The sequence below is a fragment of the Catharus ustulatus genome, chromosome 6 (assembly GCF_009819885.2).
Source record: "Catharus ustulatus isolate bCatUst1 chromosome 6, bCatUst1.pri.v2, whole genome shotgun sequence".
NCBI classification, from domain to species: Eukaryota; Metazoa; Chordata; class Aves; order Passeriformes; family Turdidae; genus Catharus; species Catharus ustulatus.
Window position 1 is genome coordinate 37,304,517 of NC_046226.1, and position 19,883 is coordinate 37,324,399.

The 19,883-nt window shown below is 38.9% G+C and overlaps 1 protein-coding gene across 2 annotated transcripts in view; it reads left to right on the forward strand.

Moving 5' to 3' along the window:
- The first annotated feature begins 76 nt into the window (after positions 1–76).
- Positions 77–19,883, forward strand: part of ZNF106 (zinc finger protein 106) — a 42,183-nt gene continuing 22,376 nt past the window's right edge. For both annotated transcript variants that reach the window (XM_033063412.1, XM_033063413.1), the window contains exons 1-5: positions 77–188; positions 9,406–9,491; positions 10,763–10,824; positions 14,942–15,139; positions 17,304–19,379. In XM_033063412.1, the coding sequence (XP_032919303.1) occupies positions 9,438–9,491; positions 10,763–10,824; positions 14,942–15,139; positions 17,304–19,379 (2,390 nt within the window). In that variant the 5' untranslated portion in view covers positions 77–188; positions 9,406–9,437. The remainder of the gene's footprint in view (positions 189–9,405; positions 9,492–10,762; positions 10,825–14,941; positions 15,140–17,303; positions 19,380–19,883) is intronic.

Sequence of the window (19,883 nt, forward strand, 5' to 3'; positions counted from 1 at the left end):
TCCCAGCGTGCAGCGCGGCCCCTTCCTGCCGGCCCATTGGTGGGCTGTGCTGTGGCCCCGCCAAACCGCGCGCGGTCCTGTGGGGTGGGCCCGGTGCGGGCGCCGGTCCCGGGGCGGTGGTGGCCGGGGCTCCTCGGTCCCACAGGGGAATGGGCTGCCGGGCCGCTGCCTGGAGAGGAGTGCTATCCGTGAGTGCCGGGGCTGTACGGGGCAGTGGGCTTGGGGAGCGCTGTGGCGGCCGGGGTCGATGGGGAGTGGGTGGCCTATGGAGGGCAGCAGGGCGAGCCTGGCCTAGAGGGGCTGGAGCAGCGGGCATCTCACCTTGGGGCGGGCATGCGCTTTGCCTTGCCTTTCCTTGCCTTGCCTTTCCTTTCCTTGCCTTGCGAGCATCCCCTAGTGCTGTAGTGATCCCTGAATTTTGATGCCCTGCTGGAGAACAGCTTCGTTAGAGCGGAGGACTCTCTGTCCCAGGTGTGTAGCTGCCCTGCTGCCTCTTCATACTTGCCAGAAGTGTTTCCGGGAGTGAATCGTGACTGAGTACGGAGTTGCTTAGTTACCTTCCTCATAAGCAAATATCTAAAAATGTGTTGTAGTGAAAACATGTATGAGTTCAGTGATAAATATCTGGTAACTAAAAGGAGTGGAACTGACAGCGTGAAACAAGTCATAATAGTATGATAAAATATGAAGTATTTGGAATTAATCATTCGTCATTGCACACGGGGTAGTTAAAATCCAAACTTTTATTAAGAACTGTTCGGGGGTGGTGTGAACGTCAATTCGTAAAAGTTTATGAAGCACTGGATACAAGTGGCTTTGATTAAGGTTCATGCTTCAGTATTCTTGCTTGGTGGAGGTTTGGTAACAATCTTCTCATACAAGTAAAAAAACTTTCCTTTTCTTCTTCCGTCCTACACCTGATGAAGTGCACCTTTAAAGATCACGTAAGTTCTGAGGTGGTGTGACCTGAGAGAAAAGAGGACTGAGAATTTGTGGACTTTGTTTTCAATATGAGTTTCCAGGCTTGCATTTCCTATATCTCTGCTGCTTATTGCTGTTCTTCAGTTTTTTGCTGCTGCTTTCAGTTAAACCTCAACTGCTGCATTAAATTAATTGACTGTTTTGCTGAACTGAGAGATCCTGGCCGGAAAAAAACAAAACAAACTTCTTAAACTCTAAACTCTTAAACCTTCAAAAAATTTGATTAATAGCTTCTCTTAAGTTTGGAAGATTATTCCCATTAGCACTGCAGTATTTGGGATTACTGTTGCAGGGTCTAAGGCCAATGCAATGTGTCTCTGTAACTTTTTACCTTGGAAAATAGTTTTTTTATCCTGAAGTCTCTCCTGTTAAAAGCAACTGAATTATGTTTTGAATTTTATTTTAAAAGTTCTTGCTTGACTTCAACTGAACTGAAGTATAAGGCAGCTGCACTTGCAGTACTTTGAATGTTCCACTAATGAGTGATTTTTGTATGTAAAGTTAGCTAAATAGGTGCTATACTCTGGCATTTTTAATTTGGAACAAGACATGGGTTTTACCCAAATTATGTTTGTATGTTGCTTAAATCTGTTTGGTCACTGTGACCAAACTTAAGGTAGCTTCTATTCCCTATGTTCAAAAATGTCACATATTTGAAGAAATGTCAGATAAAGACATCTTAATTCCTGCAGGGCTGTGAAACCAGTCCAGACTAACAGCAGTCACTATCCTCTAAATGTATACCTAAATTATGTACTAGAGATACTACAACTTGTACTAAACAAAAATTCATAAGATATGCAGAATAAAATTTCAATTTGTTCAGAATCAAATTTAAATTGTTAAATCTCTTTAACATCTGGTAATCCTCTTCTGTGAACTCTGCCACCAGATGGTGTCATAAGATTTCAGGTGTTATCTGACTTGAGCTGATTCTAGCAAAGTAAGAGGATACTATACCTTACAAGTAACTTCCTTGTTTTTATAAAACTGTGGTTTATATTTTTAATATCAGGTTTTAGGGTTTATTTCATCAAGTCCTAGACTATTTTATGTTTTGGTCCTATTGTGGTAGAGCTGCTGGTGTTCAGCCCTGGGACAAAATGCATTACAAAGATATGATAATTTAGGCAGAGCCCTGTATTTCTATTACCTGGTTATTGATGACTACTATCTTAAAGTTTGAGATCTGTAACTTGAATTTTCTTGGCATGAAAACTCTTTATACTGAAGAGTGATTGGAGTGCCTTGGTTTGAGTGCTTCAAATCACTGTCCAGTGATTCTTCATACTCTGCAATGACACTATAAATAGGAGAGGCCTAATTACGGAATGCTCTCCCTGCTTGTTCTCTTGTGTCTGTACAGATCTTTCTTAGGGAGTCTGAGTTATTTTGACAAGGCCAGATACCTGCTTCTGTGGAACTGCAATAGATGGGATGTATGGAGTAATCTGTTTGGGTATGGCTTTTGAGTCCTTGTTCTTCACTTACTGTCAGTGGAAGAGATGTTATATTCATCCCTGTGAAGGATATTATGAGCTTAAATAGCCTAGGAAGGGGAAAAAAATGATACAACTAAATGTTACAGAAACAAGTGTAAAATTAAGTTTTGGGTATTTCTGTCATTCTTATAAGAGTCTGTATAGTGAAGACCCTTTATAAAGTGACTCAAGGTTACCAGAATAAGCTGATGTGAATTCTTTTATAAGTCACAGAAATATTTAAATTATTAGATTAAAATATTTAAACATAGTATTTAGTTACAGTAATTTCATGATTATAAGCCGCATCATTTTGACTTAAGTTTTGGTCTAAACCCGCAAGTGTGGCTAGTAATCCGGAGCGGCTAATATATTAACAAAAATGTGAGATCAGCCCTTACCTTGTACCGCGCTGGTCCTGTCCCGAGCAAAAATGGTTTTAAATTGATAGTTTCCCGTTGTTCTGATGATGAACCAATCAGAGAACAGCTTCTTGCCTGCCTGTGGATGACAGCATTACTGAGGGGTGGGGGGTGTTACCGGGGTGAGTTACCTCGGCATGGCTACGAGAGGAGACTAGCATACGACACCGAGTTTAAATTGAAAGCGATCAGCTATGCGAAAGAACGTGGGACTAGACCTGCAGCTGGAGAATTCAGCATTAGTGAATGCATGGTACGCAGATGGAGACAGCAGGAGGACAAACTTCATCTTACAAGAAAGACAAAGAAGAGTTTCCACGGCCGTAAAGCAAGGTGGCCAGGGCTGGAAGACAGACTTCCCCACTGGATTTCTGAGCGAAGGGCAGCTGGCCGAAGCTTATCTACTGTCGCCGCTCGGATACAAGCCAAAGCGATTGCAAATGAATTGCATATAGGAGTATTTAAAGCAGGAGCGTCTTGGTGCTTCCGTTTCATGAAACAACGGCAGCTCTCTATCCGTACAAGGACAACCGTGTCTCAGCAGTTGCCGGTGGACTACAAGGAAAAGTTAGCCACCTTCCGGAGTTACTGCAAAAGCAAGATCTCTGAAAAAAAAAATACAGCCACATTGTATAATTGACATGGAGGAAGTCCCTCTGACATTTGATATGTCGCTGACGTGAACCGTGGAGCAAACTGGAACATCGACGGAACCGATAAGAACCACAGGGAATGAAAAGACGTTGTTTACAGTCATCCTTGGCGTTTCGTCAGATGGGCAGAAATTACACCCAATGGTGATTTTTAAAAGAAAAACGTTCCCTAAAGACAAATTTCCAAAGGGAATAGATGTTGCAGTGAATCCAAAAGGCTGAATGGATGAACACATAATGCGGACATGGCTAACGGAAGTTTATACTCACAGACCGGGTGACTTCTTTCATCTGCTGCTGGGAACTGCTGATTTTCGATTCCATGCGTGTGCCCAAAACCAAAAGTGTGAAAACCATGGTGAAAAAGATGAACTCGGAGCTTGCTGTAATACCGGGTGGTTTGACCAAAGAAGTGCAACCTCTGGACATAGGTATTATTTGTTCCTTCAAGGCTAAACTGCGACTTCTGTGGGAAAACTGGATGGTGGAAGGAGACCATTCCTACACCAAGACTGGGAGGTTATGCCGAGCAAGTTATGCTACAGTCTGCCAGTGGATACTGGATGCCTGGGGTGAAGTAACTGCCACAACTATCATCTGAGGGTTTGCCGAGGCTGACATTGTTTCTGGACTGACCAGCAATGCCATCAAGAGTACCGAAACTGATGACTCTGATAGTGAAGATACAGGCAGTGTGGGTTCGGGTTTGCTGGATGCCCCCATAGCCCAAGTGATGTTTTACGATAAGGAGGATGAAGCATTTGAAGGTTTCATGAAAGATGAAGCTGCTGATGAAGCAGCTGATGAAATGAAAAATGAAGCTGTTTAAAAGTTTGATCAAAGTGCGTGATACTTCTCTGTATTTTTTTAAGTGTTTTCAGTCTTGTGCAGCTGCGCGGCTGGCTGTGCTTGTGCGGATGAGCGGGGTGGCCAGGCTGGTGCAGATGAGCAGGGTGGCTAGGCCGGCGTGAATGAACAGGGGCCATGCTCGCGCGGATGAGCGGCTCCGCTCAGAGCTCAGTTGCCCACCCGCACGGCTGAGCGGCTGTTTAAAGGCAACACGGATCCGTTGGGAATGCTCGCAAAATGACCACGCTATTGTTCATGTCTTTTTCCACTTGTAAATAAAACTTGCGGGTTACACTGCCGCAGCTATTGTCTGTGTCTTTTTTTGCTTGGAAATAATGTTTCCAAGGTCAGCACCTGCCAGTAAGCCCCGATCCTGCGATTCTGTTACTAATTGGTAACTTTGTGAGAGTTCACTGCCAACGAAGGTGTGGTTTATATATTGACAAAGACCTCCACGTTGCCAACACCCCAGAAGTGCGGCTTGTAATCAGGTGCAGCTTATAATCGTGAAATTACTGTTTTCCCCACATCTTGTGGATCACTGTGTTGCTTCTTAGTAACATTTTGTCTCAGTCATTATCAATTTTATGTTTGAGGCTGTAATAGTAGTAGGGATACACAGACAACTCCCTTCTCCTAAGGGTGCTGATAGGGGTGTTAGCTGGAGTGCTATGTCTGATTTTGAATGATTCTTTTAAAGTGCTTTGGGCAGTTTGGAAAGGGGAATAGCTCTTTTAGTAAGCCCAGGAAATGTGATGTTTGAGGAAAACATCTGAAGAAAGCAAAACTTGCATATGCCTTAAACCAAATGGAGAGTGTGGGAGAAAACAGAAGCTTTCCAGGTATGTGGATTTTAGGTGTTCTAAATGACAGCATATGGCAATAATGCTGAACAGCTCTCCATTCCAGTTTGGACAGAATATATTCCTGAGTCTTCTAGTGTATGGAAAGCTCTTGTGAATGAGGCATTTAGTTTCACTAGAGAAAAATTATCATCTTGATTTACAGCCAGGAAACTTAGTTTATACATTAGGAAATTATTAGCATTGCTTATGTATAGGAGTTGGAAAAATGCCATTTGGTTGTGGCTTTAAGTAGTGTCTATGTTCTTCTGGTTTATGCCCTGTCCTTAGATTTACATTAAATAAAAATAGAAGTCAGTGAAAACTCTCTATTCCTGCCAGGTGTTCTGTGCCTGCTCTAGTCTGTTTAAGCTATTTCTCTATGGTGTCCTTATCTCCAGCACACTTTCCCTGTATATGGTAAAAATCCCAACCATACTCATGTGATGGCATTCAGACAGTCTGCTAGATGTTTTCTAGGGCAGTTAGTGAGGTAAATTTTATTGCTTTTAACAGGAGCTTAAAGAACTTTGATCTGTGAAATAACTCTTCTTTCCTGGCTCAATGTCAAAACAGTTGAGCACTTGTCTGCCCAATTGTAACATTTGCTGTGTAGTGGTGCTGCTTCAGTGCTTGGGGGTCTAGGCTACCCTTAGTTTGTCATATGGATGAAATTAAATCTTGGGAAGCAGGGAGAAATTTACCTTAAAAGTTTTACTTCTGATATTTTAACTTCTGGAGTGTAAAATAGTTTTCTCCTTTGCCCTGTAAAAATAAGAAACCAACTTCAAAGTAGTTTGTGCAGTGCCTGACAGAGTGCTGGAGGAGAATCATGCTGTTTGGTATGACTTAATTTTAGTAAGTCCTTAAGTTTTTGTTTATTGCCTGGATTAGGTTGCACAGGTGAACATCTCAGAAGGAAAGATAGTACCTCGCACAGGTGCCCAGAAGGAGGGCTGAGGTAATTAGTAGAAGTTATGGTCTAGGGGGATGGTCATGGGGGATGCATGGTGAATTCAGATGCTTCAGGGGCAATGAATCTTGGAAGGAAAGATAGTCTATGAATGCTGGTGCTTCATTCCATGTAAATTCTGCTGAAGGTGATGAAGTTGGAGCATAGAGCTCTGTATTATTACTGTTCTACAGTTCAGCTGGTATATGTGCAATTGGTTGCTGGAGAAGTCAGTAAGGCACTAAGTAGTGACATCTCCACAAGGAGCTGAGCATGTGTTGAGCATGTTGCTACAGGACATTCTGAATTTGTCGCCTCCTGTTCTTCTCAAGTGTTGTTTCCACTGCTCTCTTTAGGGACGTGCAGCATTTAGGCAGGCCTTTAGACAGGCCAGCACTGCTGATCTCTGAAGCCTCCTGAGGATTTCTAGGCAGCTGGAATGCCAGGCTGCACACCCCACTCCATGGCACTCATGGCTTTATATAGTCAGAGTGTTCAGTCAGTAATCTCTAGCAGATTTAATCTTGACGTACATTTTAAATGTATGTTATCCGGTGAGGTTGAATAGCTATGGACAAATGGATGTTGTAGCAGGAAGTAGTCTAATGCCTAATTTTCTTTGTAGACTATTTTTCATTGTGAGGAAGGTTCTCCAAAATCTCTGTAGCAAACTTGCTTAGTTTAATGAAACCTCTGTACAGGTGCAGGCTATGGGCAGGTTGTGTTTACCTTGCATAGTTGTAAAATGCATCCCTTGCCTTTAAAACAAATAAATCACCCATAGAACAGTTAAATTCCCTCAAAATATTAAGTTGTTGTAATATCTCATTTGTTTCAAAGGCTTTACATTTTGCTCTCAAGACACGTTCTTTTTATATGGTGGTGGGGTCTTTTTGGCAAAATCTTATCTTTGCTTGCAGTGTGCTTATTTTTTAAAGTAGCTCATCTTCCTTCTTAAGTCCCTTAAAAAGTAATTTTCTGTGTTATACAGCAAGTGAATGATTTCAAAAGCAAAAGGTGTTAAAGCTGATAAAAGCTTGAAGGTTGTTAAAGTACATGGAGGGTTTTTTTTAAGAATTCAAATGGGCCTCCATTTATCTAGCGAGAGCTCTGTTTCTGAAGTGTCTTCATGGAGAATGGAAGTTTTGAGATTGAACAGACCAGTGTATAATGAGATGAAATACAGTGACTACATGGTTCAAAAGCTCTCTGATTCTTGTTGATTAGGAAATACCTTTGATTTTTAATGTTATTCAAACTACTTCATAGAAGTTCTTTTACAGTGAAATTGAAGTACTTAATTAAAGTGAACCATGGGGCTTATAGGTTTAGCAGCGTTTGGGAGAAAGCTAAGGATGATGGGAAGTGATTTGTATCTATGTAAGACAGTAAGTCAAGAGGTGATCTGGAAATAGAATGCGTGTCTGTGTTCTCCCAGTCCCTGTAACATCTACCAAATATCTTTGTTTCTGAATCCATGCCTCTGAGGGCTTCTCTCTATAGAGCTGGAAGTTTCCCTTTTCATAGTGACATCCAATAGCATTTGAATTCTATTAGTATTTTTAGTACAATGTCATAAGTAATGCCCAGCTGATTGGGCAGTGTGCCGAAAACTCTTCCTGCAATCGTGTATAGTTACTATATGTTTTAATTAGCCAAAACAGGTGTAATGCTAGCTCTGCTGGTGGAAGCTTTTTAATATTCCGTGCTAACTGGCCTACTTTTCCTGATTTAAGTCCCATGCTGCTTTCAGCCCAGTGCAGAAGGAATTTTGTAAATACTTGGGTAATCTTGAACAAGATCTTGAGCACATGTAGGGTATTACTCCACTAAACTACAAAGTAGTGCCAGTGAAAAAATTGTTGGGGGAGTACAAAATATTTTAATGCAAAAGGAAGTGTCTGAAATTGGTGCAAGGATTAGCAACCTCGCCTTCCATGAGTACTTCCATATTAATTGCATTAAACCAGCTGTACTATGTTGGATAGGCATCTAAATATTTGTCACTTGTGTATGTAATTCCTTTAGATCTGTTGCAGCTGCACAGATCTGTATATAAACAGTATATTGATGTTATGCTACTACATTCACCTAGTAACTCACAAGAGAATCAGGAGTCTGCAAAATCTTATTTTCTGTCTCATATTAGCTGAAATTTTCCTTAACTGCTTGTCTCAGTTGAAATGTGTTTAAAACTAAGTTATGATCTTTATAAATGCTTTCAAAATAATTTGTTCCAAAAGATAGTACTTCTGTATCCTGACCTTCCATGAAGGCAGATGCTTTTGCATGCATGGATGTGACTGATACCACATGAATTTATATGCAGGTTGGTGCAAAGTTTTGAATAGTCTTATACCTTTGTTGGGAATTATGTGTCAAAATAAATAGCTGCTACTAATGATTCAAATATATCAGATGCCCATGTGATGAAGCTAAAAAATGCGTATTTAAACATTTATCAAGTGTCTCAAGGAGATCAAGAATGGTGGTTAGGGAACACAAGATGACTGAATCTCTTGCTGTGTTTTAAATGTGTTTGTTTTAGTATGATGATGTGGATTTTTTTTTAGGGAGAAAACTTGCTCTGTTGTCTAATGGTGAAAATGCTATTGCAACTCTCAATTTCTTCCTCTTTAACCTGGACAGATGCTGTTACCTTATGTGTAAATGGACATGCAGATCTGTAGGGAGAGAGTAACTTGTCAAAGAACTGTTTTGGACTTGAAAGGTGGTGGTTTTACGTGCTGTTTTTTGTTTATAGCTGGACAGAACAACTGAATATCAGACCTACTTTAACTCTAGGTTATCTGGATTTGGTAAAAATCCTGTTCCTGCCCTTTGCTCACAATTTCTAGTCAGTACCAAATTTGAAGGTCTCCGTGCCCCTGATAAAGAAGGTCAATGTTGAGTAATTAGAATTAACTTCGTAGGGTCAGTTGTGGAGAAGAGTTCTTGAAGAAGGCTCTTGCAGGTTAAGATGGATGCTGTTAGCTAAGGTAGTTCTGAAGTTGCCTAATATAAGATAGCTAAACTTGAAAGGATTTGTATTTTTCTGTGCAAATACAAAAATACTGAGTATTAAAAAAACTTGACTGTGCACGAAAGGCATGTGTTCTCTTAGGCTCAGCACAATAGTTTTCATGAATAGTAACTTTACTTACTTTATTTAATAACCAACATTCAGGATTACTTATTTTATTTTAAAATTGTTTTTATTTGCAGGTATTGGATAAGATATTTCCAGAGTCATAAGCATGGTTCAGCAACGAAAATGTGCATTATGTCACATTGTGTACAACTCAAAAAAGGTAAATAATTAATACTTGACATGTATCAGTAGATACTAACATGAAGTATGAATGAGAAATACTTCCATTTTAAAATTCTGCAAAGTACAATTTCCTTTCAGATGTATATTCCCTAAGTCTATCTCAAATTAAAGAATATATTTGCATGTGCTTTGGAGTATCTTTCTTGAAGTGAGCTGCGCAGTATACTTGATTTTGAATGTTAAAAAATAGTGAGATCTTTGAAGTTTTTTATATTATTTTATAAAAATACTAAAGTGAAAAGCACTCACACTTATTTAGCTGTAAATTGTGATATGGGAAGAATACTGTAATACATTATTTTTTTAGATTCCTTTGGGAGGTCTGTGTTTCCATATGGAAGAACCAAGTGGAATTGTGTAGCACAGCGTGTGTCAGCTTGGTGTCCATCTTCTGTCTGCTGTGTATTTATGCAAAGTCTGCATTGAAACTGAGTGTTTCTTAATGGACCTTCATGTACTGTTTAGCCACATGACATGTGGAGATGTGGCAAATGCCAGTGTTTTAATTCACACGACTCTTCAAGGTTTTCCCTTTGCAGATAGGATTTCAAGGGCTAAAGAGGATAGTGATTGGTATCTGGTCTTTGAAGATTTCCAAACACTTTGGGTCAAACACTGAAAGGAAGTTAAATCATCTGGACTGCTTCCTTTCGCTGAGTGATGAATGTTCTTTCTCTTCTGACAACTCCCTTTCAATAGTAAATAATTATAACAGTACTGCAGTTAATGGATCAGGGCTGCTATAAACAACAAGTTGACATGTACATCTCAGTTTCTAAAGTATCTAGCTGAATAAAATAGTATGTGAGGATGAATTTACAGCTCTCTTAATACAAATACAGAGAAACTGCTCAGATTGCACAGGGAAACTGTTTTAAGTACTGTGGTTCTGAAGAGCGGTATTAATGAGACTTTTAATTAAAACGATTCTCAATAGTGATTTATCAAAAATCAGTCTAATAAATTTTGCTACATACACTGTTATTTGACTTTCTCGTGGAATTCTGTTTCCATTGTGTTGAGTTTTATGACTCATGTATGTTCTTCTTGGGCAAGGTAACATAACTTCCTGCAGGTGTGCTTACTTGTGCTTTCATAATCACAGAAACAGGAATGGCAACTGCTACAGCCCTGCAGGAGTAGAGTGCACCCTTGTGCAAGGCAGGAGAATTCTCAAAAATGAGCTTTTTAGACACAGTACAGTGTTTTGTTTTGACCAGTCTTTTTCTTTTTTGCCTCATGTTGAAGGAGATGGAAGAACACATGAGAAGCATGCTTCACCACAGAGAACTAGAAAACCTGAAGGGAAGGTATGAGAACAATCTTTCTTCCTTGTGCCATTTTGGATGTCGCTTTCTGGAAGAACTCCCAACCCATTTCCCATACAAGCTGAATTGCACAATTTATTTTTACATTTCACTTTACTAGAGTGCCTTGTCATACAGCTGGCTATGAATGTGTTCCCATGATGTCAGAAACTCAGGAGGCAAACAATGATGTGAAAGAAAGCTCACCTGCATTGCTTTGACTGCAGTGAAATAAAATTACTTAATTCTTGGCAGTTTCGTGTTGGTTTTTTTTTTTTTTTTTTTGCAAGCGCTAGGTTTCTGCCTTTGTCAGAATTAGAAACAGTGGTATTTTTATTTTTTAATATTTTTTTTAAGTTTTCAATGATGTAAAAACAATTGTTGGTCTTTTAAAGCGCTGTGAGAATGATGCCTTCATGAGTGACTGCCATTTGCCACCATGGTCCTAGGCCCAAGGGGCCTAACCATGCTGAATGGTGTTTTCTTTAAGCATTCCTTGTTTTATTTGAAACCTTTAGAAAGTAGAAAGGCGAGTTAAAGGGTATTCAAATATCATTCTAATAGGAGGGAATTACGTTGCAACCAGACTACACTTAAAAGTTATTTCAGGTGTATGGATTTTGAGATAGCCACAGAGATCAGATATTGTCAAATACTTGAGTATTTGATCTACAAATCAATTTTTAGTCATTTTGCAGCACAAACTTTAACAAATAACAAATCTGTTTAAAACACCTTTTAAAGGACTGAAAGTAATCCTCTTTCCACTCTTTGCAGCGTGGGGGATTAATTTTTGTCGAGATACCTATCTTATATGCAGGGAAGAAAGCCAGAATACTCTCTACACTAGAAACCGAGTTTTGGCTTCTGGTCAGCTAACTTGTGGAGCACTTCTGTTCTGGTCTGTCTTCTTCTGACCATGATTCTGAAATTTCATTTATTTTGGCATCTTTTTTCTGACCTTCTACATTTTTTTGTTGTTTTTAGTTCAGTTATGGCTCTGGAAAGTAACATGAATTTCTAGAATTTATATATATATATATTGTGTCTGCAGTGACTTGCAAGTGATTGGACAATTTTTGGTTGTGCATTTCTGTAGGACTGATGTTCATCATCATTACATTCTTAATTACTAATGTAACTATGTGTCTTCATTACTTTTTCAGAAGGATGAACAGAAGATGCTTGTTCCCAAAATAATGAACTTAATTTTTCACTGTGCAATAGCAGCCTTGTTCTCTCGTGCCCCTTCTTCCTTCCATTAAAATTTAATTAGAACCTTTTTAGGAGTCTTTTAAAACCTCATACTTCAGAAAGAAAATGTGGAGTAAAAGCAGCAGCCTCATGAGTATGGCTGAATTGTGTAACAGAGGATAATACCATTAAAGTGTGTAGAGTATCAACATCTTACTACCTTGAAATTTAGTATCCAGCTAGAAGTCACTTTACAGACTTCCTGTATGGAAGAGGTAAAGGAAACGCACGCATTGATTCCTACTTTTTTTTCCTTTTGAAGTTAATTTAGCAATCTCAAGGGCTAGAATAATTTTCTGGAGACATTTTAAGACTCTTCTTCTTTTCATGAAGTCTTACTCTGTGTGATATATAAGGAAAATTGGATGCCAAGTACAAAACTGTAGCATATTTGGGTTTTGTTTTTAGTTGAAGGTGAAATAGTGCTCTTGTTACAAGGGATGTTGAGTCTACAGTCTGAAATAAGCATGCAGTAAATAAAGCTCTTGGATGTTTTCATACTGCCAATGCTTTTGTCATGCTAACCTCAAACTTCTTTTGGCTCTCTTGTTGAACAACTAAGATTATTTGGTGTTCCTGTATGATAGGGGAATATCTAGACCTGATCAGTGTGTGTCCTGAATTGTGCTTGGTCTGGATGGCATTAATGGATATAGGAAAAGTATAGAACTGCAGGAAATCTAAATTCCCCTAAGTGTAGCTATCTGAACTCCTAGCCAGTTTATCTTCAATTAAAACAGTTGTTCATTAAAAAAAATAAGTGTTTTTTTTCTTTAGGCTCTTACTGATTAATGGCAGGTCAGAGAAGTCTTGTCTTTTCAGACTGTCGGTACAAGAATCACAGCTTTGTAATTAATAACTTGCAAGTTGGAAGTGATGGAAACAAGTTCTTTGTCCTCAGTCCAGCTGTTAACTCACTGACTTTGTCCAAATTAAATTAAAACTTTGCATTTAGTTAGTTAGTCTATAAATGAGGATGGGTTTATGAAGTTTTATGAAAGAATTGAAACATGGGTCTTATGAAGGATGTGGATTGTTCTTTAAAACCTAATTACTATTGCATTAGAACCACTGGGGTGTGTTTCTCTATGAGAACCCTTATGAGTGAAGTGGAACGTTATGTGAAAAGAACATCTTTTTCAGTGAGAAGCCAACTTTCTATTTGCAGTTTGCCTTGTGTGATGACCTAAGTTAAAAATAAGTCTTATTGGCTATGCACAGCTGTGCCATTTATGAGTGTGGAGAGGATTCTTCCAATGACATTAGTCAATAAAATATACTGGTTTGGTTACCTTTATTGCATTAATAAAATAGCCTAAAATACAATGTATAGGATATAGGCTTTGAGTATATATTAGCAAGTGTGAAGTGTACAAAATTAAGTACATGTAGTTCTGGAAATTACAAGCTAAATTTGGAAGCTACTGATGTAATAAATGAAATTTATCTCAATATTTAATCTGAAATTAATTAGGCTGCAACATACAGAATAATTAAACATTAAAATTCTGATTTTTAATACTTAGACTGTTTAAAATGAAGCCATCTCTAGTTGAGTCTGCATTAATTAAATATCTCAGCTATGTAAGTAGGGAAAACCACTGATACCCAGGATAAATAAAACATAGCTGATGGCACTTGATTGACCACTCAAATTGACCAAGGATGTTGCCTTAATACCTTGAGTGAATGTACATCTTTTGATCTTTCTCTCATTTTATTTTTAACTGTATTTTTTAACTGTTCACTAAAAAAAGAAGGATTTTGTTTGTCTTTTCCTTTCTGGATCCCATTTTCTTGACACTAGTCATGAACCGTGTGTCGGAATGCTTGGGTTCTATGACCTTGGTGTCAAGTGCTCCATTGGGACATACAGATCTGCTTTTATGAATTAACTGGCAGAATTGAAAGAAGCATTGTGGAGGCAGTCAGTGAATCCTGTCTTGGTCCTGCTGAGTTATTTGCAATGGAGTATGCTCTGATTTTTTTTTTTTTTTTTTTTTAATCTGGTGATCATATTTTCCTTGTTTAGGAAGTTATCAATGTACTTCTTTAAGTACATTGGTGTATTGGAAGAATTTTTCAGAAGAACAAATGTTGTGGTTTTAGATATCTGAATTTCTTAAAAAGAAAAAAAAAGTTAGTCTTGCAACCTTAATCCAGTAACATGAGTAAAGCCATTTGTCTGATACAGCTGTCAATTTTCTCCAGCTGAAATTATTTCTATATTTTTTAAGATAAGTCCTCTAAAGTAGAAAGCAGACCTCATGCACACTTGAACCAAATAAAGTACAGTGAACTGAAGACACCCTCCCATCATCACTGTGCTGTGGAGTTTTTGGATTCCAGGCAGCAGTCTCAGCTGTCCCAGTTTAGGTCGTGTCGTATCAGGATTGGCTGTATCCATGTACTGCCTCCTCCCTTTTCTAAATTTCACTGGGGGAAGGCTCAAGCAAGGATTAAATGTAGAAGCTGTCACCAGGCTTCCCCAGTGCAGCTGGCAGCATGGATGGGCTTCAGAGCTGCTACTAGCTCTGGAAGCCTTTCATTCTGCCTCCTCGCTCACTATGTTTCCTCTGAATAGATTTTGAGTACAACAATTCAAGAAGAATTCCTCCTCCCAGTTAACACAGTTTTATTACCAAGTCTTTTACCTCTTGATTGTTGGAAAAAAATCTTGTAAAAATTGACCATCAAAAAACTAAACCTTGAAAGAAAAAGCCAGAGAATTCAAATAACTTAAATATACTGGGCAAAACCTAATTGCCTTGAACTCAAGCACATTCAGAGGAAACAAAGTAAGACCAGAGCTATCTGCCATGCCAGTTGGCGGAGTTGAAAGTCCACCCTCTGCCTCTCTTCCTAGGGATAGCAGCCATGAATGCCGGGTGTGCAGGGTGACACTGGTGGGTTTGTCAGCATATGCCAAGCACATCTCCAGTCAGCTGCACAAAGACAACGTTGATGCCCATGACAGAAAACAGGAAGAGAAAGAAGAGGCAGAAGAAGAATACCTTGACAAAGAACTTATTCAACTAATCAAGCAAAAGAAGGAACGGAACCGGTGAGTTTTCCTTTCTCCACTTGGGTCATAGAATTGCTTTTAACACATTGAGGATGCACTCCTGAGGCTTAGGTGCTCATGAAATGTAAACTGCCTGTAGCCAGTGTCCTTGTTGTGAGAACAGTCCAAGAGACCTGTGTGGATACTGTAGTTTCAACATGTAAATATGACTCTGCTGAATGTTCTTATCCTGTTCCTCTACTGCTGGCATGTAAATACAATAATTCTCCATTATGGGTAAAAACAGTCTTATGGGTAAAAACAGTCAGTTGTGAGAACCCTAATGTTTTTATTTTAATATTTGATACCTTTTTAACTGAAGGCTTAATAAACGGACAGTAGTGCTAGCATTGTTTATGGTGGAGCTTGTCTGTAGGTACCTGGCCTTTAGGAAACTGCTGCTGAACATGGTTTTTTATAAAATGAATTGGATTGTTCTGTAAATGTCACATTGAAATTCCCTTATCCTTAAATGAAATTTCTTACCTATTTTACCTTGCTGCTTACCATTAGCTAAACATAGTTCTGGTGGTTCACAGTGAAATAGAAGGCTGTAGAAAGTAATAAGTATTGCCTTTAATTTTACATGTGCATTGCTTGTGTGATGTTCCAGTTGGGAATATATTATTTGATTAGATTTATGGCATGGTGATGGTACTAAAGGGGCATATAACTTTAAAAGAAACTGTTATGTTCTGTGGCTAGAAATTTGAATTAGTGTTTCCATATGTTGAAATCTGTGGAGGTTATTAGGTTTTGATATCACTCTGTTGTACTAATATGTCCCTGCACTCTCCGATGGTAATGTTTTCACACTTGTTAATGCAGGTAACAAAAACGTCACTTTTCGTTTTTATTTTATGGAAAACGAGTGCAGTGTTGTTCTGAGGCAACTAAAACCATAGCAAATCTGTCTGCTGGGTGCAGGTTTGGAAAGGGGGGAAACCAGAAAGTACAAGGATTAAATTACTAATTCAGCAAAATTGTTTCCATTAGATTGTAATCTAGTTGAGTCAGCTCTTAGAGTTTACTGTATTACTTAGACATTGGTTTTTTGAATTCTTGTCTTAGAACTCGGATTATTTTGCACAGTAGACTGTTTTCCATTAGAGAGTAGTTATTGGTGAATTTTTTAGCAGAACTGGAATGTATCAAGAACGTAAAAGGTGATAAGTAGGAATTTTTAGTTTACTCAAATCAATTGTTTTTGAGTAGTAGTGTGGAAGTTTACTGTCTTTCTTGTCCAGGGATTTAGAATGGATGTATTTCTGTGGTCAGTTTCTGCAAGAAACTTTTAATGAAAACTCTTCATTTGGTGGAATAAATATTTAGAAGGTTTAGACTGCTAATCCCTGGGAATAGCTGTAGCTGTTAAGGTAGCGTTTATCTTTAAATGTACATGTGATAGTTTACCACGTGTTTGTGATAAGTTGCCAAGCACAAGGGCTATCCAAAGGGCAGTCGATAGTGCTGCTGGGAGGCTCATACAGACTCAGCATTGCATTGCTGTGGACTGTTCCAGTCTCTTGATTAAAAGAAGACAAATTATTTTTGTATCTAGGTACACCTTCTCTGTATGTTTTACATCTGTGTTTTAACTTAACCTTTTTAAATGCAGCAATCGTGTCAATTGTTTCGTCCAGTAAGGGTAATAAGGGGTTTTCAGCCTAACTTTCCTCTGTTTTATATCAGTTCACTCTAGTTACACCGTCTAACATCAGCAGAATAGTCTTCAGAAAAAATTCTCACTACTGAGTTTTCTTTCTACTAAGAACAAATTATGAAGATCATATAACATAAAAAAGCTTTATTTTTATTAGTTTCTTATTGGTCCAATAATAAATAAAAGGGAATATTACCTTTCAAGTTAGAGACAAATATTTGAGAATTAGTCTGTTGAACTGTCCCTATACCACATCAGTTGCTCTTGTAAGAGAAACTTTGGAATTGCCATGTTTAAGTGAAGGTACAGCATTAGTTTTGAAAGTCAAACATTACTGAAGCTTGAACAGCAAAGCTGCTGAAAAAGTATCTGTTTCTTTTTATAATAAATACTTCTAAAAAATGTTTTCTTCCCAGAACAAATAAAATTCATGAAGCTTGTGGGTTGTTGGATTTTAGTAGAATAGCATCAGAATTTAGGCTTTTCTCAATTTTTTTGTAGGCAAACTGAACCAAGTTGTGCAAACCAAGATTTAGAATGTGATGATAGGAGATCACAGAGAAGGCGAGAAGACAGAGCTGCTTACAAAGAAAGAGAAGCTTATGATCAGTCTTCATGGCATCATCATAATGCATCACAAAGGGACTGGAAGTGGGAAAAGGATGATTATGTTAGTCCTAGACAAGGCAAATTTTCACACTCTTCGAGGAACCTTAATATAAACAGACATTCAGGTGGTGCAAGGGGGCGCCCTGGGTGGCACCAGAATGTTTCAGGAAGCCCTTTAAATCGACATAACTGTGGGAATTCTGGAAATGCTTGGCATCCAAGTGGGCGGGGAGGAGGATCATCAAATTGTCATCATCGTGCCAGGGAAAGAAATCCTTCTTGGCACTCAGAAGAAACAGGTCACTTTTCTAGCTGGAATTCCAAGAGTTATGGAGGAAACTGGAAACCTCATGGTGCAAATGGCTGGAATTTTGGAAACTCAGGAGCCTCTCAGAGCTATCCATCACAGTCAAATATGTACAGTAAGGAAAGGTACGCATGGCAACGGCCAGAGAAAGGCGATGTTCTGCCATACAGAAATAAAAGAAATAGGGATGACTGTCTGGATTTTACTAGTGATAAGCTTGCTGCTGAAGGGGTATTGGATTTTGGTACATTGAAACAACCAGAAAGCAAAACTTCAAGAGCCAGTGGGAAAAGTGTCAGTCCTTCCAGAGATAAAACATATCGCTGGACTCCCTATCCATCCCAGAAAACTGCAGAGCAGCAACCACGGTCTGAAGATAATGTAGATAAAATGGATTCTGTTCTTACACCTCCTACTGATTCATCAATGAAAGGAAAAACTTGTGAAACCAATGTTAGCGTTTCAAAACTTAAACATGAAGGATCTTCCCCTTCTAATGGAACCTCAGAGCACCTTGATTCTTGCAAGGTTATGAAAGACTCTTCCAGTGGTGAAAAGCCTGACAAAGATGATAGCAGAAGTAATAGGATGCCATCCCTGAAATCCCCTCTTCTGAATATCACAGATATGAAGTTATCTTTGACAAAGCAAGACACGAACAGTCTCTTAAAAAATGTTAGGCTTCTGTTATCCTCAACTAGTGGTGAAGAACAGAATCATTTGAATGTAGTGAACTTGGGAACAAACAGTTTCTCTTATTCATCAAAGCTGCATGGTGCTTGTGTTGGTAACTTACAAGACAACAAAGATGTACTTCATAGCAAGCTTGGAGAGCCTAGTAATAACTTAAGTGAAGCAGAAGAAAATCCCAAAGGTGCTCAGTCCAACAATTCCTTGCAAAACGCTCCCTTAAGCTCTTGCAAAGATACAAGTGACCAGAATAGGGAAGAAACTGGGAAACCATTGCCAAAGAAGGAGTTCAGACTAGATTCATTAGAAGATATGAATGGTGATGATTTAATGGGAAGTGAGAAGTCAGAAGCAGGAGTTGAAAAGTTGGATTCTTCTGTTAGTTCTTGTTTACCCTGTGACACGCCTGAAGGTAAAACTACCAACTCTGAAAAAAAAAGTGATGAAAAACCATCTGCTTCGAGTATTGCTTCTGCTCAGCTAAAAAATTTTACTTTTCGGATAGAACCCACAGTTTCTTCATCAAGCGGCCAGGAGCGTTTGCATGTGGATTTGAAAGCCTCACAGGATGGGGAAGGGAATGAAGAATGTGTCAAATCACATGATCAATTTGAAATAGAAGGTTTTGAAAATCCTTCAGATAATGACCTTCAAAAAGGAGGAAACCAGTCAGGAGGCCTTCTTCTATCAGATTTAAGCAAACTTGGCCTGCCTGCATCTCTGCAAAGAGACCTGACGCGGCATATCAGCCAGAAGAGCAAAGGCGGGACACATCTCCCAGAGCCCAATCTCAATAACGCACGTCGCATTCGGAACGTGAATTGCCTTCGAAGAAGTGAGACAGAGAAGGAGTCAGGGCTTAAACCTACCCTCAGGCAGATTCTTAGCGCTTCCCGGCGAAATGTTAACTGGGATCAGGTCATCCAGCAGGTAACCAAGAAGAAACAGGAGCTTGGCAAAGGTTTACCAAGGTTGGTAGCTTTCAGATCTAACCATGCTTCTCGGGGCTCAGGGGGAACGGTTGTTTTTTTCCATATCTGAAATGAACTCCAAAATCCTAAGAGTTCATAATGAAGCTTGCTATGCCATGATCTTTTGCAGGTTTTGAAAATGATGCCAGTTTTTGCAAGTAATGCAGAGTTCTTATTGATTGATGCAATGAATGAATGTCCATAGATAAGTAAAAGTAATCTGCTCAGAAAAGATTCTGATCAGTTCATAATAGTTGCTTTTATATCTGAATGTGGATGGTAACAATATAGTTTCTTTTCAAGTTCTAGTAATGGAAGAATGTAAAAATGCAATCAGGATGGCAACAATGCTGTGACAGTTGCCAATTTCCTCATTTATTTAGGACTATGAGAAATGCTTGCAGTGTTGCAAGCATGTAAATGCTTGCTCTTCAATTGTTAATCTTTTATTCTGATCCGCAGTTTGCTTTTGTATTTAAGGAAGCAATTATATAATTTTATGTA